Source organism: Chaetodon trifascialis, chromosome 14 (assembly GCF_039877785.1).
Source record: "Chaetodon trifascialis isolate fChaTrf1 chromosome 14, fChaTrf1.hap1, whole genome shotgun sequence".
NCBI classification, from domain to species: Eukaryota; Metazoa; Chordata; class Actinopteri; order Chaetodontiformes; family Chaetodontidae; genus Chaetodon; species Chaetodon trifascialis.
In genome coordinates, this window is record NC_092069.1 from 3,764,853 (window position 1) to 3,791,074 (window position 26,222).

Sequence of the window (26,222 nt, forward strand, 5' to 3'; positions counted from 1 at the left end):
TTGAAAATGAAGCAATGGAAAATAAATGTATTCACATTATAAGCAAATAAAATTATATTACATCACTGGCAGAACTGGATTTGCATGAATAAAGGAGATTAAAAATGTATGACTATACTATAAATGTAATGGATGAAATAACTTGTTGGGAAGGATATTTTTACTGTGTCTGTTCCCCTTTTTGCACAAGCTGTCTCTTGTTCCAGCCCCACTGGCAGTCTCTCTTATTCACCATAACTGGACCGCTTTCCTCCCCTTCATGAATCATTTTTCACTCCCACTATCAGTCGTCCATTTTCTCCACCACTGTGTCCCAGACAGCACTTTGACAAGAGCACATTTTAAAGCTTGTACATGACTTCATGTCTTGGCTCCCGGGCCAGCTCACCAGGGGCAGCCCTTCTACAGTAGCTGAGTTATTAGATGAGCTCATTTTCGCTTTGCCGCCTGGAGAGATTACTGTACAACCAGCATGTTAATGTTCATTCATAAAACCATGTCAGAGTTGTGTTGTCGTTGGTCAACTACAGACTGATCACACAAATGTCCTCGTGAGTCTGACCAGAGTTTCACTGCCTTGCTGTGTCCAAGCTTGTTTGTTGAGCTTCAGATTTCCTTCCTGGATAGAAAAGGAGATCATACATGGAGGCAAGAGGAAGAGCTTCTTATACTGTATGCCAATGATGTGAAGAATCATGCTGAACTAAGCTGCTGCATTTTTGGAGATTTTAAACCACAAAATCAGTTTGTAACATTAAGCATTTTGCATTTTGTATGTGGTGCAGCATTTAGCAGCTGAGGAGTAAGATATTTCCATCAGGAGTTGGTAGAGACCAAAAACTGAGTGCAAGGAGAGCAAATATGTGACTTTACAAGGTGACCAGAAACATGACTTCAACTGAACAAGAATGTTGCTCTGGAACTGCTGGATATGTGAATAAGCAAGTGTTTGGAAACAAGTTTGCTATGTCAACTTAAAAGATGATGTGTGTTGATTCATAACTTTCTGCTGCCCCAACGTGGCCGAAAAACAGTTATTTTAGGTTTAAACTATGTCTTATCTGTTCATTTTTACACTGTACCCTCATCATCTGTATTTGGAAGTTATTTCCAGCTGACAATCTACATTGCTAAGCTGTGGTGTTAAATAGACATGATTGTTAACAAGCTGGCTGTCAGTTGTTCTGCAGCTCTATTAGCTCACGTTTGCTAGTTTTGAAAATGCTCGAGTTCCTGTACAACTTGACAAATGTGGTTTTTCTAAGTTTTCTTTGGACTTTAATATTAGTAAACCACAGAAGACACATTTGTACCATGAGCCACAAATATATCAATGTCCACAAACATGTACTTTTTTTTCTTTGTGTTGTGCAAAGTCATATCCACAAAAACACAGAGCGATTAGCAAATATGCATAACTTACTCTGTAAACACACATTTTTAATTTCACATAACAATGATCTAGGTTTTACAAACTAAATGCACTTAATATTTGAAGATGTTTTCCTACAGATCAGCTGTGGTGAATTAAACAAAATCATGCAAACCAAAATAGAGAAATTAAATATGGAAAACTTCTCCACATGTACAAATGGATCCACAGATACCTACATATATCACTTTACATTTACATTTACAACAGAGATCATTTTAAGTGAAATTATGTTTATATATTATGTTATGCATATTTTTTTTTTTTTTTTTTACAAAATATTTCTGGAGATATGACTTTAAACAACACAAAAAAACCCTACATGTTTGTGGGCAGTGAAATATTTGTGGATCATGGTACACATTTGTGGATTGTCCTCTGTGGGTTACAAATATCAAAGTCCAATGAAAAGTTCCATAGACATAAAGCTATTGTTATGAAATATATTCTCCCGTCCTAATGTAAGAACAGCTTTCATTGTTGGTTGTTTGCATTTCAGTGGGTTAGTAATATCATTTTGTGTAATTTTCACACGTAACCAAATGCAATAGAGGAGAAAAGATTGTGGCAGTATAGCAGAAAATGACCCAATTGACAATAAATTTGTTTGAAAGTTGTTCATTCTGCTTGTTTCTAATTGCTGGATTCCACTCAGTTTACTTGGTATTTTTTAGCCACATAGGAACAACAGGATAATGGCTCGGATTCAGCAAACATTTTGTTACCTTAATAAGGTTTTATGATTCTAAAATAATGTTGTTTGCCTTTTCTATTGACCAAATTCTTTTTCACTTGGTGCATCAGTGACCCACATGATCCAAATTAAGTTTTTGATGAGCTGTGCTCATCATTCACTCAGTTAACGAGGCACTGATGACTACCTTGAAGGCATAGTTCTGACTCTGGGGGGCACTTCCCATAATAAGAATTTAGGGAAGTACCTTCTGCTGGTTTACCAACTGGCTATAATAGTATCCGTATGTGCCTGTTGGCCACAGGTTAGACTGAGCTTACGAGTAGCAGATGTAGGAAGGAGCCATTTGGCTAGACTCATTGACACGGTGAACTGGCTAGCAGCACGACCAAATCATTCACTCTCTGCAACACTTGTTGTGTCCAACTTCCCATTGACTATGAACATATTCGTTTAGACAAACAGGAGACAGAGTCTTTACTTCTTGGCAGAGGCCATGAACCATCTGGACTTGAGGCTAAGTCATCACAATGGATGTTTTGACTGCACCGTTTCTAGATTAAACACTCTCACACACCGGACAGAACAGAGCTGTTGTTAAGTAGTCAAACATGGGTGCTTGAGCTAGCTATGTAGGTGCTGTTGATCCAAAAAGTGTCTTGCCAGGAATATTTGCATCCGACTTTGACCTGTATGCCTTTTTAAGAGTTTACAGATTGGAACACAGGGTCACATTTAAGCTAATATTTTTTCAGGCAAATGAAAGGGCAGTCACTGTGACTAGCTTACTGAACTGCTGAAACACACACTGTTTGAACCTCAGCTCTTGGCAGTGAAGTGCCATGGAAAAAGCCTGGAGAGGCTGAACAGCAGCCCTGTGCCCTGACTGATGGGAGCACAGCAGCTCTGGTGTTGCTGAGGGGAGCCTTTAAGTGATACAGAAATGCATTAACGCCACCACCATTCTGTTTGTTGTAAGCTTGATTGCTGCTAATTGCCTGCATGACTTATTTTGGTGTGTTGTTTAGCTTCACGCAGTTCTTCAACAGAAAAATGTCACTGGAAGGGAGGAAAATACACCTGATTTGTTTGAATTGTGGTGCCTGAATCATTAGGCCTCTAATGAGGCTCTGATTATCTGTGGTGCTCGTTCTAATTGAAACAAACACATTTACTTTTAAAAAGGAAGAAATATGTAAGGTTGTTGTTTCATTGCTGCCAAATAAAGATGATCGTTCTCATGTTTACCCAGTAGAATCAATGAAAGGCTCATAATTAAAAGTGAAAAATACAAATGCTCTCCAAATGGCACCTACTATAAAGCCAAAGTTCATGAATATTAATCAGTTGTTTTTCCATTAACTTCCATTTTCATTTAATTTCTTACCTTTTCTACAGATGCAGACCCTGTTTGCCTTTGATGAGGAGGAAATGGAAATGAGGAACAAAGTGGTGGAAGATTTGAAGACAGCACTTCGGACTCAGCCAATGAGGTACATGAGTCTCTCTGTCCAACTACACTGTTCCTCTGCTGCAAGTAATCCATCAATTTGATATATCATTGTAATGATAATGTTCACAAGGAAGCTTTTTGAAATCAAAAGATTAGTTCTTTTTGCCTGGATAAATTAAGGATATAAGAGTTTTTTACCCCCTTTAGTTTGTATTTAAATGAGGGAGACAAAAATTTCAGACATTCATGGTCAGGAGAGAATATTCCACCGACAAAACATCACACACAATATTCCTTTATTGGTAACCCTGGTGAAGCAGTACCCAGATCTCAGTAAGAAACCACTGGATAATCACAGAATAAAGAAGCTGTTCTAATGTAGGACAACTTTCCTTTAGTTGAGGTGAGTTTGGCATGAATTGGTAAGATTATGCTCAATAAAAAGATAGGGTTAAGAAACAAACCTTTCTCAGGACTTTGATGAGTGAGAGATGAATATTTCCATTTACCATTATGCAGCTGGGACAGTTCTAACGATAATAACGGGACGTTATAAAAACCTGGTTTTGACTCCATAGAAAGAGAGAATAACTACCCTGACCCAGTTTCAGATACTTCAGGTCAATAGTGATGGGTTGTTTTTTGTTTTTGTTTTTGCGCTATTCTGGTAGTTTGCAGGTTTTTTCTGTCTTACTCATGAACTCCTTGTATTCAAGTTTGCTTCATTTCCCTCCTTAAACATGGCTGGAATGACTCAGTCAACACGATTCAGCAATACACCTGCACCCATACTTTTCACAGAGTGAGTTATTGCTCATTAGCATTTTTTATTTTTAAGTACTGTAGCAGTGATGTGTGTCCCACAGAGTGTGGCTGTTCAGGGACACTGTGTTCATGTCCCTCCAAGTCTCGCCTTTGTAACAAATGGGTGGCTCGTGCAAAAAAGACCACGTTGTGCTTGAAAGCTTAAATGTCTGGGAATTGTGTGGTTTAATGTGGCCGTCAGCTTCACCTAAACATCCGTTTTGTGTCGCCTCTGTGCTCTTGTGTTTGCAAGTCTTTTGTATGTCTTTATGGCAGCACATTGTGAGACATGGTGGTGTCTGTCTGTATTCATTTTTGATTCATGCCTGCCTTTGGATGCCTGCCTGAAATGGCCTCCCTCCCCCCTCCCCTCTGGCATTACTTAGAGGCAGCTGGGCCTGGTTGTGAAGAGGTGCCCTTGTGCTGTGAGCACGCTCTGCAGGGCCACAGGACCCAAACACATGGTGGGCATGCAGGGTGCCAGGCAGAGCGCACAAATCAGCACATTGTCAGCAAGCCACCCGCTGTTGTCACTTTCACTCAGGCTGATTACGAGCCACTGAAACGACAAGGTGACATGTTTAGATCATATGTTCTGCGGTGTGTGTATGGAATGTGATATTAACACAAGCAGAAAGTTCATTTCAAGGTATAAACAGTAGTTTCTTTGTCATGCCAGCCTTACCATGATTCCCTCTCACATTGAAAATCTAAGAAGGCACGCACCAATCAAACCTTATTAAGCACATTAAGTAAATGTGGCACGACCATCCACATTAAATACATTTACAAATGCGTTTGTCATGATATCATTGCATGAGTTTGCCTCTAGTTATAGTCATTAAAACACAATGGCCTTCAGACTCTTCTTCACAACAATCCCTCCCCTCATGTTAGCTTATATGAAATGATCTTAACCTGTTCTGCACAAGATGCCAAATACGGAGCGTTGAAACACCAGATGGGGAGAGAAAGTTGGAATGGTGCATCCCAGGTAGAGTTATCCAAGAGAAAAGCAGAAAGTAAGAGCTGGTCTTTGCACCAACTTGCACCAGGCACCAACATCAGAAGTAGACATCGGACTTTAGCGTTAGTCCCACAGAAGAAACGGCTTTTCATGGAGGCTCATTTGCTGACTCAAATCTGGTAAATTCCAGTATTCTTGTCCTCTACAGATAAATATAGTAATGCAAGTCCACCAGCTCACTAAGAGTTGTTGCTTTTTGAGACATGCTGTGTTTCTGCTTTCTTCAGTGAAACTTCCTTGTCATAAACTTTGTTATTCATATTGTTATTATGCTCTCCTCTTGGCATGGAAAACCCAACATCTCAATGCAAGCATATCAGTCCTGTTGTCTTTAAAACATCAAAACCATTGTGGGTAATGTAGACAATGTGAACTCAAGTAGACAGATGGCAACAAGCTTGGTGCAACAAAAATAAGATCCCAGCGCTTCATTACAGAGCAGCTGGACTGCATCAAACTTTGCCTCCAACAGTGAGAGCAGACAGCAGGCAGGGATGTTCTTGCTGTGAGAGATACTGTACTTCATTTGCTGTTTACCAGAAATTGTTTTATAGTTTGAATCGTTAAAGCATTTTAATTGCCCTGATGCCTTATTTCAAATATAAATTTGATAAAATTATAAACAGCCATATAATTGAGGGAAATTTGGGAAATTGACTGAATGTCCCTCTTTATTTACAGCTTATCTCATTTGCTCTGTTAGTCGTTATTGCTTTGTTTACCAGCTAGTCAAATTGAGCTTGAACCATCGCACTGGGGTTGTGTTTGCACTCAAATACAGCTGAGTCTCAACTCAAGTGGGTATGTGAGAGCCAATATGCAAACACAAACGGCTACAGCCAGCTGTGTAGTGACATTAAATACATTTTTGGCAAACATTTTAATTTAGCTTCCAAATATTTAAATATTTACTCTCGACTGGTATTTTAACTACACCATTAAGTGTATTCACATAAGTACTGTCCTATCTTCACATCAGCACTGATGTTTATGTGCTGATGAGCATGCTGTGTGCATTCTTGTATCTAAGACATGATACTCCTCAGTCGCTGTCATTTCCGAATGAACATAACTGCAGGAAGACAGGAAATGAAGCTTTCCTGGAGGTCACTGAGGCCATGCTGGCGCAGAATGCACTGAAGTCCCAAGTTCATGTCAGCAGAGCATTGCAATGCTTCCCAAGACAGCTCTCTAGGCATCGTTTCTGCAGATCTCTTCCAGCAAGAATATTGACTTGAGTCGACTGCAGCAGTTCCCCCTGCTCCTGTGTCAATAGCCCACTGGACGATACACTACTACCACATGCAGCAAATGTTATCCTTCAAAACATTTTTGCCGTCAGATCTCTCACAAGTTCCGCTTAACAGAGAGTGAACTTTCTATCTGTTTTCACATATAACCAAATACCTTAGTGGGGGAGCGGACTATCACACCTTTACAGAGTCTTCAATGGAACAATGTTTTTGCTTCTCTCAGACTTCAGATTTCTCTCCCCTTGGTAGTGTAGCATTTAAGGGGGAAGTTAAGAGAATTGAGGGCCAGGTAGGTAGATACAGGTCGGCTTAGATGTAAAGAAACTGACCATGCTTGAGGGGGAGGTTTGTGCTGAAATGGCAGTAAACAGACGGAGAGAGGAACAAAGGTGGTGTAAGGACAGGGCATTGTGTTCTGCCTTTTCATTCCTAATACTGCTGACTTTTGCCGTAACTATATACTGTATATCCTGCTTAAAACCACATACATACAAAGAACACAGTTGCAGGGACGTGCAAAGTTTGTGTGTGGACTGGGTTGCATTATTGGACTGTTACATCAAAGGACAGCTTTAAGCTACAAAATAAATGCATTAAGTTGTCAGTGCACTCACTGCACAACATCATGTCAACAAAAATGGAACACAAACAACAATAAGACAATGTGAAGGGTGCAACAAGCATACATAAATGAAATAAGCTGTGATTTTTATTTCAGAATAAACAGCAGAGCAAAGCATCACTAAGGCATAAAACACAGACATGTAGAAACAATATAAACTACATAGTGGCTGATTTGGGTCACTTAGCATAGTCGCAGGGTGGTGCATCAAGTTGCAGCCTTTTTTTAACCTATGCAGACAAACAACAACCATTATTGTTCCTTATAAAATGGAAAGGTGAAATCCGGCAATCTGATTGGCTGTTAACTGCGATATAATGAGTGTATACCACAGCTACTATTCTAAAAAGCCTTATCAAGCATATCACTCTGCTTGAGGGAAGCAACAATGTTTCCATGACAACGGGCCGTATTATTATTAGCCAGATTAGATTATAAAATCCTGCACTGTGCATCAATGAGTAATTAGGAGTCGAATAGCAGAGTACCACGGACAGCTCCCGTATAATGACAGTCACAGGATCAGCACCTTGACAGCAACTATGACACTTAGAGATCTATAGGGTGATCTGTCTGTCCTCATGGAAATGATATTTTACAATTCTTCACATTATTTACTAAAGAAATTCGTTAAGGCAAGTAATTTGGTGTTTTTAAAGTCATGATATTCAGATGCCACTGCTGCGTCTCCTGGTGCCTGCCGCGATATAGTCGGCTTAATAAAGTCAGTGATCACTAAAACTATTAAAAAAAACTCTCATTCATTGAGGTTTCGGGTGGATTCTTCCGGACCATTCACTCATAGTTAACTGTGGGGGGGCCTTGCATGTTTACATTACTGGGCTGAGAAGCAACAATGTATCCATGACAACAAACTGTTACAGTAGGTAGCAAAAAGTTGTTGCGGTGTTTTGACAACGTTAACAAATAGACTAAATTAGTTGAATTCACATGTTTAAGGTTAACTTTCACCTCCAGATAGGGTTAACAATGGTAGAGTTGATTGAGCAGTGACTTTCTCCCAAAAAAAGGCGAGGAATAGACGACATGCAGAGCTAACGTACAGAGAGGTGGGACTATTTTTTTCACGGCTGGGCTATTTTATTAGATAGTATTTCTGTTTAATTAAAAACTACATGAAAATTATTGTGTTTTCCTCTTTCATATTGCCATTATTGGTAATAATTTATAACAGCAATACATACGCAATAAATACGCTACGCATCGGGCCGAAGAACGCCCCTTAGCTGTGGTATAATGAGCGTATAACACGGCCTGTCGTGATATATTGCTTAATTGAGCTATACCTGTATAAACTAAGAATCCCTCAAATATATTTGAGTTGCTTCAAGAAATCCTTTACATATGATGCATACATATACATATAATCCTTTACATATACACACACACACACACACACACACATATACATACACACACACACACACACACACACACACACACACACACACACACACACATATATATAGCCAGAAAAAATTAAGAACACAAAATCGTCTTTGTTGCAGAAAGACGAGTGAATGTAATTCATTGCTTCCACCCCTGACTTCCACCCTGTGGCCTAATAAACAAGTCACAAGTCACAGGAGCCACTGTGGAAACATGGCCCACTTCAGTCTCAGTCATACACACATGCACAGACAAAGACTTCTCCTTGTAGGTTTAATGATAAATCTGGTCCATGAGAGCCATTCGCTCCATGCCAAGATTTACTGAGCACGTCACAGATGTGCACCTCAGCCAGGCATTTTACTGTGATCTGTGTATGTGTGTGTATGTATGTCAGTTTTATGTGTGTTGTCCTTTGTTCAGCTCTTCTTTTACCACAGTTGTGGGCCTCACATCAGGTTAAATTTATCTGAGTGAGCACTTTGGTGATGTCATATGACTTCCCTTCCAGGCGCTTCACACACCATAGTCAGATAGTTTAAAGCAGAACCTCTGAAGAACCTTTTGGGCCCTTGTCCACGCTCACGCCCTTTTATAGTAGAATAAGATGGACGGAAGAAGGGCGGAAGAGAGGCAGTGAGCACATGACTGCTTGACTGTGATGGGGGGGTGTGGATGTGTGTGTGTGCTTATGGAAATGCTGCACTTTGATAAGTTTGTATGGTTAGGCTTTGAGGCAAGGCATCGACTGTCTGCCACATGTGGGTCATCCACAGTTCAGAAAGGCAGAATGTTTGGCCAGAGCAGCTAAACCCTCTAAAAGTCAAGTGTGTTGGAATGAATTTCTGAATTTAGATTTTAACATCTAGATTACTTTTCTGCACTGTTCTGCTTATTTAGAGTATTGTCTGCCTCTGGTTGAGGGGTCTTACACTTTTTATATCAATGAAAATGACACAACCCTAAAGGTTTGTCAGGGTTCTGTTTAATCAGCAGTGAACTTAATGTTCCATTTCCATCTTTGGCGCACACACTGCAGTCATTCTTTACCCCGCTGTCACTTTGGTTGTCTCGTCCAATTCCGAGTTATATTCCTTTCTTCTTTCTTTCGCCTGTCTGAAGAACTTCATGTGTGCGTGTGCATATTTGGCTCGGCCTCTGTATTGTTCAGCTCTGCCTGAGCTCATATTGTATGCAGAAGTTGTCGAGCTCTCACTGTCTTGAATGCAACCCAGGCGGCTTTTCAAGTATGCAGTGGTTGTTTCTAAAAAAAAAAAAGAAGAAAAAGGCTTGCATGCCACTTGGCTGAGTGTGAATGTCAGCGGATAGAAGACAAGAGGAGACTCCAAAGTCAGAGGAGATGGGATCCATTGGTTCAAGTAGAGAGAAAATGAAAGATGGGGGAGTAGGAGGGGGACTGGTTGGTAGTCAGCTCACTGGAGGGTTTTGTGAACAGTACAGCGGATTAGTAACTGTTGAATGTGCTTTGAGGAGCCATGCATGTGTTTGTGCATGCATGCATCCATCCTCCTGCTCCCTCCTGTACAATGCACTTGCATAGGGTTGTTGCATAGTATATGTGTATGCATTTGTGCGTGTGTACACAAGTTTCTTACAAACTGTCGGTAAACCAACAGAGCGAAGTGAAGCAGGCAGCAAGCAAAACCTCGAATCTCTTTTGAAAATCTTTTTTTTGAACCCAGACTCCAAGAACAACATCTCTCGCCCTCTGCTTTCCATACATCAGAAGGATGTTCAGCTTAATTTCTCTTTCAGTATGAAACCTCTGAGGTGGCCTCGCAATTCACAGACAGGCATATAGTTATTTCTGCCTTCTGTGCAGGCCAAAGACTTGTCACTGATCTAAGATGTGTAACTTAAACAGCTGGATCAGCTCTGCCTTGCTCTAGTTCCAGTGTCTGTATTGCATCTAAGTCATATCTAATGGATTTATTTCTCACCACCTCTGTGTTGAGTGGACGCTGAGATTGCAGCGTCTGTCCTGAAACAAGAAGCACATGTCTGCTGAAAGGTTGTGTGCGTTCTCTATTATTTCAACGCACTTTCAAGGAAGGTTGACTGCATTCATGCATGCATGTAGTGTGACCTTGATCTCTTCCAGGCGCTGCTGGAGATCAGAGGATTATACTGTATCTCTCTAGCTGTATTCACACATGCACTGCTGCCCTCACCTGCCAGCTCTCAGCACAAAGACTGTGTAATGTCCGATTGAGCCCATGTGTGTAGAGCAGGTCATCTTCGGGAGAATGAGCAAGCTGATGATGTTGATGATGCTGGGGTAGAGCATGCAGGAAGCACACCTTAATCAAATGTATTTTGAGTTGATGAGAATGTGCCTGGCATAGACAATATGCTGTTTTATGCCACATGTGTGAAAGGGCAACTTCAGACAGTGTCTGGACCTGATCCTCCAGACAGAGTTAATATGAGGTGAAGTGTGTGTGTGTGTGTGTGTGTGTGTGTGTGTGTGTGTGTGTGTGTGTGTGTGTGTGTGTGTGTGTGTGTGTGTGTGTGTGTGTGTGTGTGTGTGTGTGTGGTATGACTGAAGACCAGTTGAGGTTCAGGTTAGTGTAAGGGTTAGGGTTAGGTAAGTAGTGGTTATGGTTATGGTAAGTCTCCAGGAAATGAATGGACTGTAACAATTTCAAGGACACTGACAGGAGAATTGACCAGAGACATGTTTTGATGGCCTGCTGTGCTGCTGTAGGACTGAGTGTGTGTGAGCGGATGAAAAACCATGCTCTCAATGTGCAGGATAATAATTGGATGATTTACTTGTTTTGCGTAGCATTTGTTCCACGCCTGCAGTGGGAGGGGATGGAATTTCTGACATCAAAACAATCTATCTGTTAGTAGCAGTAAATCTCACTGTCCTTCCCTGTCCACTTAGGGACTCTGTCCTTATTTTCTTTTACAATGTCCATCCGTCTTTCGCTCCTTCTACAAGCCCTCATTTGTTTGCAATCATTCATGAGGCCTATCAGGAATCTTACTGAGTGGGAATGTCATTTACAATACAGCCCACAGTTTCACTAGAAACACTAGAAGCTTTCCTTCAGTGTTCACATGGCCTGCCTGTCATTCAGTTCAGTGGCAGTACCTGTTCAGCTTTGGAAAACAGTGGTTGTGGAGGAGCTTTGAAAACAATGCCTCATGATGTGATCAGGGTTGTCTTTGCCAAAGCAAGGAGACAAACCAGAGCAGAAAGCGTGCATGACAAGCTGAAGTTGTGAGGTTTGAAAGATGTGGGAGTGCTTTGGCAGAGAGGGCCTAACCAAGTGATGTTATTGTTACATTATGGGAAATGTAAGATGCAGGGACTAAAAGTTTAAGCCTGTTCATTCTTGAATGTGTCTGTCTTTTGAGTCCCCAAACTTTTTTATTCTTCTAAACACACAGCATATCTTTTCAGAAATACTTGAATAAGCTTGTAAATAATGTAACAGGATGTAAAGATGCATTAAAGCGTTGCTGACATTTACCATTTCTAACTGTAGTAATGCTTGTCCCTTAAAATGTATTTTGACACTTGTAATACATCATGTCACCATACCCTCTTCATGTTTTACTTTACTCCTCCTTCAGGTTCGTCACACGCTTCATTGAGCTCGATGGCCTTACATGCCTCCTCAACTTCCTGCGCAGCATGGACTACGAGACATCAGAGAGCCGCATCCACACCTCTGTCATTGGCTGCATAAAGGCCCTGATGAACAACTCCCAGGGCCGCTCGCATGTCCTGGCCCACCCACAGAGTATCAACACCATCTCTCAGAGCCTGCGGACGGAGAACATCAAGACCAAAGTGGCAGTGCTGGAAATCCTTGGGGCGGTGTGCCTGGTCCCCGATGGACACAAGAAGGTGCTTCAGGCCATGGCGCACTACCAGAAATACGCTGCTGAACGGACTCGCTTTCAGGTGAGGCAGTCTGAAGTGCTCTTTATCAAAAGTGTCCAGATGTGTAAACAGGTGTCACTTTACTTGAAATGAATGTTTTTGCTGTCTCCTTTGCTGGAGACAACAAAAACATTTCAGAGTAAAGCTCAAATACATCAAGCTGTGGTCATTTTGATAGGTTGAAGCATTGTGCTGCAGCACCTCAGGCTGGTAGCCTCAGGTTAAGTCAACACTCTGGCTATATTACAGACATGTGAGGACATCCAGAGTTATGGAGGTTAGGGTATGTGTAGTGCTTTAGTGACTAGCAGGACTGAGTCAATGAGCCACGTCTCACATGGCCCCCAGGGTGTGTGATAAATTCTACCACCTCAGGCTAAGCTAACAGCACAGGAGCTGAGTGATTCCAAACTTATGAAGCCTTTTTATGCCTCTACACTGGCAACCGTCATGACCGTCCAGCCATACGACCCGTTCTTGTGAACATGATATCTCAGGAATTACAGTATGCAACTTTTTTTCCTTTGAATGAATCCCCGAACTGTGTACACAAAGTGTGCAGCCACTAAGCAGTAAAGCAGCTGTAGACCAAATATCTCTCCTCTGCATCCTGATTCTGTGACTGGGGTCAAGTCCATATTTGCTGCTTGCTTAAATTGTGGAGGTCCTTGTCCTTAGTTTCATATACACTAATCATCTCATAGCATAAAATGATGAATTGTTGACATTTTACATCCAAAAGGTCAAAGGTCAACTTCACTTTGACACCATAATGTTCCCCAGAAGCACTTTTCTGGCCATTATTCAACACCATAACTCAGGAAGGACAGATTGTGACCATATTCCACATTTGGTCAGATGATGAATTAGTGACACTGATCTTGGGTGTCCACCTTCAAACTGTGCTGTATGTGTGAGGAGTATTACCTGATTCCCTTCAATGTGAAATCAAGTCTTTCTTGTCAGTTCAGAGGCATGTTCCTGTGTCTCTGGCCCTGTTGCTGTCTGATTTCAGCATTGAGCTCTATTTTAAATCAAATACACATGCTGACTGACTTCCCATATGTCCTGATCATGTAGACACTGCTGAATGAGCTGGACAAAAGTACAGGCCGCTACAGAGACGAGGTCAACTTAAAGACTGCCATCATGTCCTTCATCAACGCCGTGCTCAACGCTGGAGCTGGGGAGGTCAGAACACCCACACCTTTTAGAGTATACCCTGGCAAATATAGGCAAAACCTGGCTTGGTATAGTTCCAGTAAATAAGTAATGGAAATAGATGTTTTTTGTATGTTGGGGGTAGTTTATTTTACTTACTATTTACTTACTATTTTACTTACTACTTACAATCATGCATCCCTGATTCATTTTCAATGTAGAATATGCTTCACCTAAATCTCATCAGACAGTTTGTGCTTATTTGAACAATGACACATCTCTCATGTTTCTGTGGTATGAAGCTGCAGTAAGCAGCTTGCTAGTTTATCATAAAGACCAGAGGTAATGAGGAGAAACAGCGAGCCAAACTCTGACCATCAATAATAAAATGTGCCACCCAGCACCTCTAGAGCTCTCTGATGGATAGAGATTGTGTTACCTTTGGACAGAGTCAGGAAAGCTTTTTTTCTTTTTTTCCTGTTAAATATCTTTGTCAGTCATGTTGTCAGTGCAAAACCTGGTGTCTCATTATAACCACTGTGGATTCCTAGAAATGCTATCATCCTTTCATTGTGTGTTCTTTTATTTTTAGGACAACCTTGAGTTCCGCCTTCACCTAAGGTACGAATTCCTGATGTTAGGCATCCAGCCGGTCATTGACAAGCTCAGAGAGCACGAGAACGCCACTCTGGACAGGTGAGAGTGGCCGAATGAGCAAACAGCCATTAAATGATCCTCCTCAGTCATAATTCTGCAGGGCAGACCTACAAAGAATTTTTTTTTTGTTTTGTTGAGATTGACTTTACTTCCTTATTGCTTGGGTTCCAACAGAGCCCACTGCTTAATGTTTGAAAAATAACGATATCTATATATATTCATATAAAATATGATTCTCGCCTGAGAATTTTGTTAGGACCCAAAGATGCAGACCAGAGACAGAGATATAAAATAAACACAATTTCATTTTTTGACACAAATGGTGTAACAAAAAATGCATAAAAAACAAAAACTCACAAGGAATGGATAAGAAATAAGAAAAGGCGCACTCAGAAGGAGTGGAGGGAAGAACTAAGGGAGCTCCGACGAAGCAGGTTTGAGGCGAGGCATGCACCGACGCGGCAGAAGACAGTGGCAGTCCAAAAATAGTTCACATTAGCTACTCACTAGGAGAGCGTAGCCTTGTACTCACATTGACTGAACAAGACACCGCCAGGAGTTCAGGACAATCTGGCAACAGGTAGGAGAGAACGCACTGGGAGAAAACGGGTCTGTAAGATCCTAACAAATATATGGAAACATATTCAAATGGTAACACTTCCCCTTGACACAAACTGGGCTTAGACGCTTGGTGAGTATTGTCATTACGCGTTATGTTATGTGAGCTGTGCATGATCACTTATATATTTCTTTTTATGTCACATTTGTCAATGTTTATTACCAACAACCAAGAAATCTGTCTTCCAATGCATGAAAATAAACAACATTCTGCACATAGTTCCAGTCCTATGCCAGACTTCCTGAACTAGTCCTGATGGTGACGTTACAGCAACAGTGAAGTTTAATAATAAATCAGTCATACATGCTGCGACTCAACAAAATGTAGGCCTGATATTCAGCTGCCTTGAGCTGGCAGGATTATGAGTTCCATCACTCACTTTTTCTGAAAAACTGTAAAACTGGTGAAACATGCCTCCTCTCACGCTTTTTGATTAATTGACTCCAGACTCGCTGCACTGCATCCTCTGCCTGTCCTCCACATGAGCTTTTTGAATGATCAAAAACTGAGCCCACAGTGCACCAAACTGTTTTACTATAAACCACGCTCACTAAATAAATCTCCAATGTTCATGGAAAAAATGACAACGTTTTGATGTCATGGTATCAACTATTGATATCAATAATTATTCTTAATGTCTGCTAATAACTAAACCAACTCTTATGCTCTCTTATCCTTTATTTTGAGGTATGTGTACTTTCACTGATCACATGGACATCATAATTATAGATAATAGACCACATTTTCTCCAGTTAGCTCTACATGATCGCAGTGTGCCAGTGGTTGCCATGATTGTGAGTTAAAGACCGAGGTGATGCAGAGTGGACATCTTAGACCTCCTCAAACAGGTTGCTGTGTGAATGAGAGACACATACAATCAAGGTTTATTTCATATTTTACAGCTGGAGTCTCTGAGACCCCAAAAGAAACAATGAGTCATTTTCTGAAGCGGCCTTCTCTAAGATGTCATCAGTTCAAAATCATGTTTACGAGCAGTTATCATCAAACTGTGGGAAATAATCAGTTGGAAGTCAATGGAAGTGTAGTACTCTGTTAAAGTACTGTTACTTCTCTCTGTCCAGGCATTTGGACTTCTTTGAGATGGTGCGGAATGAGGATGACTCTGAGTTGGCTAAAAGATTTGATTTGGTGAGTAACATACTTCCTCTCAGCTTTACAACTCTGTTTTCTTATTAAACTTAATATTGGTGCCTGTACTTCTTTGGATCCATGGCTCAAATGAGCCAAAGTCAAGCTGAGCAATGGGCAGTCTTAATAGTAATTCAAGGTTTGTTGTTTCTACAAACAGACCCATGTAGATACTAAGAGTGCCAGTGCTATGTTTGAGCTGATCAAGAAGAAGCTGAGCCACACAGATGCCTACCCCAGCCTCCTCTCCATCCTTCAACACTGCCTGCAGATGCCCTGTGAGTAGCTGCATGACAAGAGGTGTTTCTCGCCTGGTTGATAAGGTTCAAATGTGTGAATGTGGTTCCAGGACCAGTTAAGTGTTTGCAGGTTGTTCACCGTAACTGCTATATCAAATCTGCATGCAGGGGTTTTCTGAGGTCTGTAAAAAACCTCAAATACATGGAAAAAAATCATAGGACATGTATTTACAGATCATATTCGGAGTGTACATCATCAGCCAATTTGTGATATTGAACTGAAACCAGTTTATTGAGATTACCTTTCCATTTCTGTCTGTGACTCCACACCCAGATAAACGTAGCGGTGGTAGTCTGCAGCACTGGCAGCTCTTAGACAGGATCCTTCAACAGATAGTCCTACAGGACGACAAGGGAGAGGACCCTGACATCGCCCCTCTGGACAACTTCAGTGTTAAGAACATCATTCGCATGTAAGTGGAATCTTATGTTCAATCAAAACAGACACACAACCTCGACAGCATTTTCCCATTGACAGCTGTATATTTACTATTCTTTTGCATTTATAAGTATACTACATACTTATGTGTGTATGCATGTATAAATACTTGTGTGTGTGTGTGTGTGTGTACTTCAGAGCTTTAGTGTAAAATACATTTACAGTAACTCAATATTCAGACCTGTTTCAGCACTCTTTACCTGTTGTGAACTACTGTGCCAGTGATGGTAGTGGAGAATGTGAGCTGAAGTGAGGGTGGCAGCAGGAGGTAGAGAGGAAGAGTGTGAACTGGCATGAAATCAGAAGATGGAGATCAAAAGGAAATTGCTTTAATTGAATTAAGCAGGTTGGCCGGCAAGTCAGCCATGTTTAGGTGCAGTGAAGCAGTCACTTGGCTTTATGTAGAAGACAACAGGGAGTCATAATCATTTCATAAAGGAAAACCGAGTATTATGAGTTGGAAGTAGATGTTTTGTGTGTGTCATCGTGGGCACAGTCTACACTGTCACTCAAAGAGATTCATTTCCAAATGATCATCAGCATTTGCTGGTTTTTGCGGTCTGGATTTCACTGACTTTAGAAACTAATCCTGTGTTCAGGAGCGAAAGCATGTGCTAAGTGTAGGTTGTATTAAAAGATGACATTCTCTCCCCTTTTCTGTTATTTCTAAGCCAAGCTTCAGGTCAGTGATGGATGTGTTTAGTCTCAGCGGTGAAGGCACAGAAAATGTAGAAACAAAACAAAAATGTAGCGTGGCAAACCTTGGACCCTGCCAGCTCTCAATTTGTTCACTAATTCAGCCACTGTCTTGTAATTCTTTCCAATGGTGTACACAGAGTCAACTTGGATGCTGCATCTAATCCCAGATGTCCAATGCTGTCCATTGCAGATCCATCACAGTAGTCAAAACCTTTACATATTTGCCAACGTCTTGTTTCCATAACGGTCAGGGATAGGGTTTACTTCTTGAGTAAATTACTCCTGGACAGAGGGTGCATAAACTTTCCTCAGGCTTTGGCTGCATGCCAGAGGCCCTGATGGTTAATGGGTGAAAGTGTGTAGTTTGTCTCGTGCAGCAGCAGCAGCAGCTCAGAGCAGGAGGAGGGTGACGTTAAAACAACTGTTAAAACAACTGGGAGACAAAGCCATTCATCATCTGCGGTCGCCACGATGACGGCTATGACGATACATGTCTGCCTGACCCAAAATGAACACTCTTGTGTAAATCACATTTTTCCACAGCTTTCTAAAGGTATTTATTTGACGAGTCAGCAATAAAGAGATTGAGTCTTCTTGATTTAATGAGCTGGATCCATGCAGTGTAGCTTGATTTGTAATTAAAGCAGAGCTGACTTTGTATTCAGGCTCAGACAGTCCTGTTCACTGACACAAGCATTAAGATGAGCTAAATCTGATTAAGAACTAGTTTACTTTGAAATTGTGGGTTTTCTTGTGTGGACTGATGACAATCATTTAAGTGTGAATCATTACAGTGAAGTTACTTTATTCTTATTAGCAGTTGTACCTCAGCACCTTCCTTGTTCAGTCTTTCCTTGTGCCATGCTCTTTCATTGTTTGTTACATTCTCTGTGCTGGTGGCACTGAAACATGTCTGTTCCCTCAACTCCAGCCATGGTTTCCACCGATGCTCAAGGTTTCACTTTCTCATCTTTCTTCCTCTAAATTAACGGTTCAGAACACTCCATTTGATAATCTTTTCATTTAATTTTCCATTCAGTTTTGACATCTTACCTCCTATTAACTTATACCAATGCACAGTTTCCCTGATTGGCTCATTTTCAAGAACACTCATGTCTCACATGTTGATCTTACATTTATATCAGAACATCAATGTAATCCTGTTTAACCTCGAGCAGAACCAAGTGCCAAAACTCTCAATTCAATTGATTTCAGCCCTGCAGGATTTCTTTTTGCACTAATGTTGTGTCATGCAGCTTTAAAGAGCAAACTGTATCTACCCAGTCAATGCTAGTAATGAATCAGAATTCCTCTCACAGAAAGGAAGTCAGGAATAATTGCCAGTGATCAATAGATTTCCAATACAGTGATTGAATTTCCTCAAAATGTTCTGGCTTGACTGGGTTGGATGGCAGTTGTGCAAGCATTTTATACAAGGCTTTGTTTATCCGTCTGTTTTTGTGTCTGCGCTTACTTTTGTCTGTCTGCTTCACAGGTTGGTCAATGAGAATGAGGTGAAACAATGGAGAGAGCAGGCAGAGAAGTTCAGGAAAGGTAAAACTTGTTTTACACACCGCACTCTGTGGAAAGGGCAAATGCATCATGGAATGCATCATGCATTTTTATCTCCATCAGTCTGTCTTTTGATATATTTGCCTACAAATCACTACCTGCTTCTCTCTATGTACCTCTATCTGTTTGCTTTTCATTATCTGTATCTACATTGTTGGGATCTGGCAGACACTCAGGATAGTTATTGATTAGAATAACTGTATTCATTTCATCCATCCATTCTCTTCCGCTTGTGTATTCATTTCAAGGAATTATTAATAAGAATTAATAATGATCCGACACCACTCTGAAATCCACACTGACAAGATGGCGGATCTGACTGCACCAGTTAGTGAGTGAAAAGACTGTTGACTCGGCTACTTAAAGTATAAACATTTGATTAGGGATGACACACCTGCTATAGCAACTCTAGCAACGTAGCAGTGGAAAGGTGAGGTAGAGTGGGTCTCATTGATTTTTAATGTCCTTGGTGATGTCATGGCCATCACAGGGATTCCTGAGTCCCTTTGGGTCTCGTCCAATGGGAAACCAGGATTTGGATTCAAACTGAATCTTGCTCTCAAGTGTGATTTGCGAGGCCTGATGTTATTTTGGCATTTCTTTGTTCTTAGTCCTAAGTTTTTCTTTTTTTGTATCAGGCTTACATATCGGCCCCTCATTGTTCATTGAAGTGGTGAGGTCCTAACAACATCATATGAACCCCATCTGACCCTTTGTTTCTGCTTAGATCATGTGGAGCTGCTAGCTAAATTAGAGAGAAAGGAGCGGGAGTGTGAAACCAAGACCCAGGAAAAGGAGGACATGATGAAGACTTTGAACAAGATGAAGGACAAACTCCAGCGTGAGGGGGTGGAGCTACGCTCAGCCAGGGAGCAAGTCCTGGACCTTTCTTCACGGATCAATGACATATCTGTGAGCAGAGTTGGATTTGATATGAGGTTACAGTGTGCTATGTACAGCATACGGTATGAGTCAGTGCTATGCCGTCCTGTAATCATGTTGTGAAAAGCTAAGTAACTTCTTCATCTTATTAATGGACGTGAAAATTGGATCAGATTGACATTGACCTTCTCTCACTGCATTCACGACAGAGATTGGTTCAACGTATGTTTCTCGCACTTAAATTTGAATGCACCTATTGTATGTTGAGTTGGACAGAAGTGTCAACCAAATGAATGTAACTTATCTTTTATCTTCCTTCTCCTCCCAATAGGGTGGAAGTGTATCCTTCCCACCTCCTCCTCCACCCCCTGGCGGCCCTGTGCCTCCACCTCCTCCACCTATGATGGGTGGCTTTCCTCCACCTCCTCCTCCACTACCTTTCAGTTGTCCACCTCCCCCACCACCTCCTCCTCCACCTGGAGCACCACCTCCTCCACCAGGAGCCCCTCCCATTTTCGGAGCCCCGCCTCCTCCTATTCCTTCGTCATTCAACTCAGCAACAACCATGCGCTCCAAGTCCATCCCTCAGCCTTCTCATCCGCTGAAGTCCTTCAACTGGGCCAAACTAGGAGAGGTGAGACAACAATGAGAACATCTGCTTTGCCAAACTGAAACATAGCATGTTATATGTACTGTATATCTCAGAGCATCATGGCCGATGTTATATGTGATGAAAATGAGCATAGTTATTCTGCAGTGTAAAGGTATGGTCTTTCAGATGATATTATCACCCCAGAGGTGTTGAAGTGTTAATCCCTTATGACCCTTTTGCCCATTTTCAGAATATGATCAATGGCACCATCTGGAATGACATAGATGACCTGAGAGCTTTCAAGATTCTTGACCTCAAGGACATAGAGAAGATGTTTTCAGCTTATCAGAGACAACAGGTTTGGATTTGTTCACAAGTGGGATATAATATTCTGGAATGCAGTTCTGTGACTGGCGGTTGTGTGTGTGTTCGTGTCTTGGTGAGCATCAAAATATAGTCCCAGAAATCCCTTACATACCTGTTGTTTTAATCACTGTTGGTGAGTTGCATTTGAAGTTTGAACTTTGCACTGATTCTTTAACTAGTGTGGCTAAGTGTGACTGTGTGTGTGGTGAACTGAAGTGTGGGATGATGTTGAAGCGCCAAGGGTCCTGCTCCAGGCTAACATGAGCAGCTGTTCACTGCTGAATGCCCTATTGTAGAGATGCCACAGAGCTCCAGCTTTGCCCTAGTATCTTAAAGCATTTGTGTGAGTATTGAGGAACTGAGTGGGTCTTCAGAGGCTCATGATAAGGACAGCACAGTCAATAGCACTGAAGTCACGAGGAGTCATGATACAGGAAACTTTATGCTCAAGTCACACTAAAATAAAGAGGCAATTGACAAAACCATGTTGAACCAGACACTAACTAATAGGGTAATTGCACTATGCATGCTTTTGGGGTAATACCATACAGTACATAGCAATTAGTTCCCTCTGTGCTACAAACTAATTACACACCACTTGTCATGTGATAATATTGTGTGCAGTTGCATAAATCAATTTACTGCCTCAAATGGGTTTAACTGGAATGTTAATAAGCCCTAATGAGTTTCTAGTAATCATAGTTTAAGCAAGGTCTTTAAGGCTCAATGGAAGAGCAATACTTAACCTCTACAGAGGCATTACCATCATTTAATTCCTTTATACTGTGTTTCACTGCCACGCTTAAAAGCCTTCTGTCAACTAAAAGCACCACCTCTCTTTTCAGGCTTTTATTAAAGCGTAATGGGTCATTTGAGGTGGTTGCTGGCAATGATTTACTGTGGCTATTTACTGTATTTATACAGAACAGGTTTTTATTGGCACAGGCCAGCGGTCAAATGCAGATCTCTATGGATATGGCCATATAAAAACCCAAGATCGTCCTGGTTTTGACACTTCGGTTCCATTTGGCAAGAGCAAAATTCTGTTTAACTGGGCAATATTGCAGTGTTTATGCATGGCAGTTTTAATTATTTATTTTAGCTTATCATTGGTCCATCTTTCAAAATGGGCTTTTGCTTACATTTGCCCCAGAGGATTAGTTACCACACTCATTTTTTATGTTCTTGGTTCCCATGTCAAGACAGATGCAATCAAAAGAACACATTATGGCAATTGTGACCTCTTTAAGAATATGGAAACAAAAATAGAGTAGAGTTAAACAGCTTTTCTGTTCACCTATGCAGCTCAGAAATATTTCAGATTTTTAATATAGATCTCATGAGCCCCTGATGACTTGCTCAGTAGATTATTGTTTTTCCCCACAGAGCCCTTCCAACTTCAGCTTTTAGTGTGCATAGTTGAAGCTCTTTGCTCCAGGCACCCCTTTTTCTGCTTGAAGTGCTAATATTTGCATGTGTTTTCAATTTTTTTGTCTCTCTGCACTCTCCGACTGCCTGGGCAGGACCTGCTCACTAACCAATCCTTCAAACAGGTGAGTTAAAGATCTTCCAGCATCTTTATCTCATTGTTACCTACCTTCACAGCTCTATCACCTTCTCCTCTGCAATGCAGCTGCTGGATACAGTGGTCAGTTGCTTGTAAATTTCATGTATTATTATGTGAATGGTTGTAGAATGTGTACACGATGTTTGCTGTTATGTTGTATTTTTTTAAGAGTCATGGGATGTGTGGACCTTCATCTTGCATAGCTTACTGTTTAAGCTGCTCTAATCAATACTTTAGTATAAACAATAGGTCAGATGACCTATCATGTAATGTGAAAGCAGTTGCCTGTAGTAACAGACCCACAGAGAAATACTTCCGGACTGTGTTTCACTTACACTGTGTCTTCTTAGGAGGCATAGTGTGAACAGCACTTTAGCAAAGCAGCAGCAGCAGCTTCACTGCTCTATGTGTGTGTGTGTGTGTGTGTGTGTGTGTGTGTGTGTGTGTGTGTATGTGTGTGTTGACACAAGATATGTTCAAGCACAGTATTGAGCTGTAGGTCACCTACATTTTGGCAGAACTCATTGCCCAACACACAGTCACTATAGTTACGCGGTAAAATAGAATAAAGCAGACATGAAGCGTCAATCTTTCAGGCTTTCTTTATGTGCATTTAAGCATATAGCACCTCTTATTTAGATATGCTGTTAGCCTTGCAGAAATTTCCAGTGTCTTACAGAACATTGTACAGCTGTCCGGTCTGCAACATTTTGTTTTGGTTCACTCACACCACTGTCATGGTGTCGCTCTAAAAACCCACTCGGACTTACTGCTCAGCACCAGGCAAAGTTAGCGGCAAGCTGGTGAGCACAGTAAAGCATTTAGCAGCTAAGAGTGAGATATTGTTCTCAGGAGATGGTATAGTCCAAAAACAGAGTTTAGGGTTAAGGTTAGTAAAATACTGGACTTTCTTTTTTTATTTGTCACTCGAAACACGACTTCAGATGAATGCTAATGCTGTTGTGTGTCTGCATTATGTATGAATGGGAAACATCCTCACTATGTCACCTGTTTAAGGTGAAAGATGATATGTCTAGTGTTGTCTAGTGTTGGATTTACATTATCTTGTGGTCCTGATGTTTAAAAGATAAATTACTGCAGATACTGAGAGACATGTTTTAACTACTTTTTGAAATAAAAGTGTAGAGCACATAGAACATTAAAGAAGGTGCTAAGCTGGTTGGCTGTATCTCTTGGTGGTGGTTCAGAAAAACCTCATTTAAATCCAGAATTAATCTTAATCACCATTGTCTTATTTTTCTTAATCATCCCCATTTCCATCTTAGTTCTTAGTGTTGGTTTCCATTCTAACCATCATCTTCTTTCATTGCCTTAATTATTATAATTTATCATCATGAACTGCGCACGAAAAGCCTAAATGTAAGTGTAGCCACTTAGATGCTAAAAAAGCCTTCACAATCAGGTTGCCTTGCACAACAGAAAACAAACAGTCCAAACACCTCACCACATTTCAATTGTGCCACTTGATTACGGTTATTTAAGATGAAGTCCCCAGTTACATTAGGTGGTGTGCACATGCTTTACACAAGTTGGCAAAATTGCTTTTAGCGTGGGGGCAGACGGGTTTGGCAGGCTTAGTGAATAGGAGTTGTCCGCTTAACCCAGTGCCAAACTCATTCTGCTCCAGGCACTGTGGGTCAATGCAGGCATGGAAAAAAAACGAATTCTTTTTTTTACAAGCTGCATCTGTTTGACATACTACGTCATAGCCAGCAACCTCAAAAGGGTAATTTCTGGCAAGCAGGAAACCAGCGCAGACCATAAATAGAATGTGTTTAACATGCAGCCCCATATTTTTTTCATGGCATGTATTCTTTCCCCTTGTGGATTTTTAATACTACATTAGTGGGAAGCTTACAAAAATATCTGATGGGCCTGAACCAAGTTTTGAACATGTTAAGAGGAGGAGTGATGAGAGGAATCCAACACATATAGTATGGCATGTCATGCCTCTCGGTGGCCTGACCGAAGACACCTCTGTTGACTCCTGTAAGGCAGATGACTTGTGATGATGTATGTGAGGCCCCACCTGCACACATATATATCCGTCAACACGGTCATCCCACACATCAACAACCACTCTTCTTTGAGCCCATCTGAGCAGCGAGGCATCTGAGTGTTGTACCTTGTTCCTGTCCTTCAGGGACCAGAAGTTATAGTCATAACAATTTGTTCCCTTTCAGTCAATTCACTTGGTACAACACGTACAGTATGGGACATGCAGTTACACCCTGCAGACCAGCCACCAAACTGGCATCAAACCTCTGCATCATAGACCCAGGAAAAAGGACAGAATGAATGTGCAGGGATGACCAAATGGCTGCAGCATAGATTTAAACAAAGCCCATGGTGTTTCCATGCCCCTGGTCGAATGTACCCTCACACCATGAGGCAGTGGAATACTTTTGCTGTCAGGGAGATAGCCGCCAGTGAGAAAGCCGCCATTCAAACAGACCCTGGCTGGATTAATAAAAGAGACAGACAACTGGTAACATAAACGCACACTCTGAGTGCAGTCTATGCCGGTGCATAGCATACACACAGGACATAGCAACTGTAGCCTCCTCTGCTATTTGGATGCCAAAGTACGAGGACAAAAGCTTTAGAGCTCAAAAGCTGTAGAGTTATAGGCTACAGGGATAATCTTATGCATATATGTTGCCTTTGGGCGCAATGTAACCTTGGAGCTGTCCAAAGTGAACTGCGCACAAGAGGGATGCATAGACAAAGCATGAAGGTTGCCCACTCAGTTTGTGGAGGTCAAAGCGAGAAGCAGTGCAGTCTTGTATGAAAGAAATATCATATCTACAGACTGAATCTGCTCAAATGGGGAATCACAAAGGGCCTCAAGCACTAAAGCCAAATCCCATGAGGGGATGCTGGATTTAACCACAGGCCTTAGCCAGCAGACTCCTTCAAGTAACGCATGGGAAGATAGTGAGTGCCTGGCATCACTCCATCCAAGCCAACACCACGGCTATGACAGTCTCCTGAGAAACATTAAACACAACCAAATCGGGGACTACAACCTGAGGCAACAAAAGTGCATTTCTGTACATGGTAGGGTTGTGCAGTGTACAGTGTTTTCTGGAATTGGACCATTTAATAGAACTTAGAAAAGTCCCTCTCCACTCAGCCTCAGAGCCAGAAGGAGTGCAACGCTAAATCTCTCTGGAATGCCTGGTGGTGCGCTCTTGCTCCAAGTCGAGTGCCGTTGAGTCTGAGCAGATGAATGCAGCTTCACCAGTTGGGAACCCAAACTCGCAGAACTCCTGTAAGGGGCAGATGGTGGTACTGCAGGCTTGTGAGGTCTCGCAGACAACTTGGGTTTCAGCATTTTCAGCTCCATCCAGATCCAAATACTGTCAATAGCCAGGCACTGTGATAAGGCCTGTGACAGGTCAAGCTCCGGGTGACCAGTGCTGTGGGAGGGTTCCAGCTCAAGCTCTGTTAACCCCTCAACACCTCTACATGGTCAGCCCAGTTAGAAGTGGGGACTTTGACTAAAAGCTCCTCACCACTGGACTCAGACAAAGTTGGGTCCCTCTGCTCAGAGAGGGACCTCTTTCCCAACACTTTCTTTGT

At 41.6% G+C, this 26,222-nt stretch overlaps 1 protein-coding gene across 3 annotated transcripts in view; it reads left to right on the forward strand.

Annotated features, from left to right (window-relative positions):
• Positions 1–26,222, forward strand: part of daam2 (dishevelled associated activator of morphogenesis 2) — a 114,822-nt gene that overhangs the window by 64,312 nt on the left and 24,288 nt on the right. The window contains exons 5-17 of one of the 3 annotated variants that reach the window (XM_070978886.1): positions 3,525–3,619; positions 12,302–12,635; positions 13,695–13,805; positions 14,368–14,471; positions 16,134–16,200; positions 16,361–16,478; positions 16,774–16,912; positions 18,569–18,592; positions 19,133–19,191; positions 19,937–20,121; positions 20,423–20,725; positions 20,934–21,041; positions 22,573–22,602. In XM_070978886.1, coding sequence (XP_070834987.1) covers positions 3,525–3,619; positions 12,302–12,635; positions 13,695–13,805; positions 14,368–14,471; positions 16,134–16,200; positions 16,361–16,478; positions 16,774–16,912; positions 18,569–18,592; positions 19,133–19,191; positions 19,937–20,121; positions 20,423–20,725; positions 20,934–21,041; positions 22,573–22,602 — 1,677 coding nt within the window. The remainder of the gene's footprint in view (positions 1–3,524; positions 3,620–12,301; positions 12,636–13,694; positions 13,806–14,367; positions 14,472–16,133; positions 16,201–16,360; positions 16,479–16,773; positions 16,913–18,568; positions 18,593–19,132; positions 19,192–19,936; positions 20,122–20,422; positions 20,726–20,933; positions 21,042–22,572; positions 22,603–26,222) is intronic. The other 2 variants (XM_070978887.1, XM_070978888.1) reach the window with 2 other exon arrangements.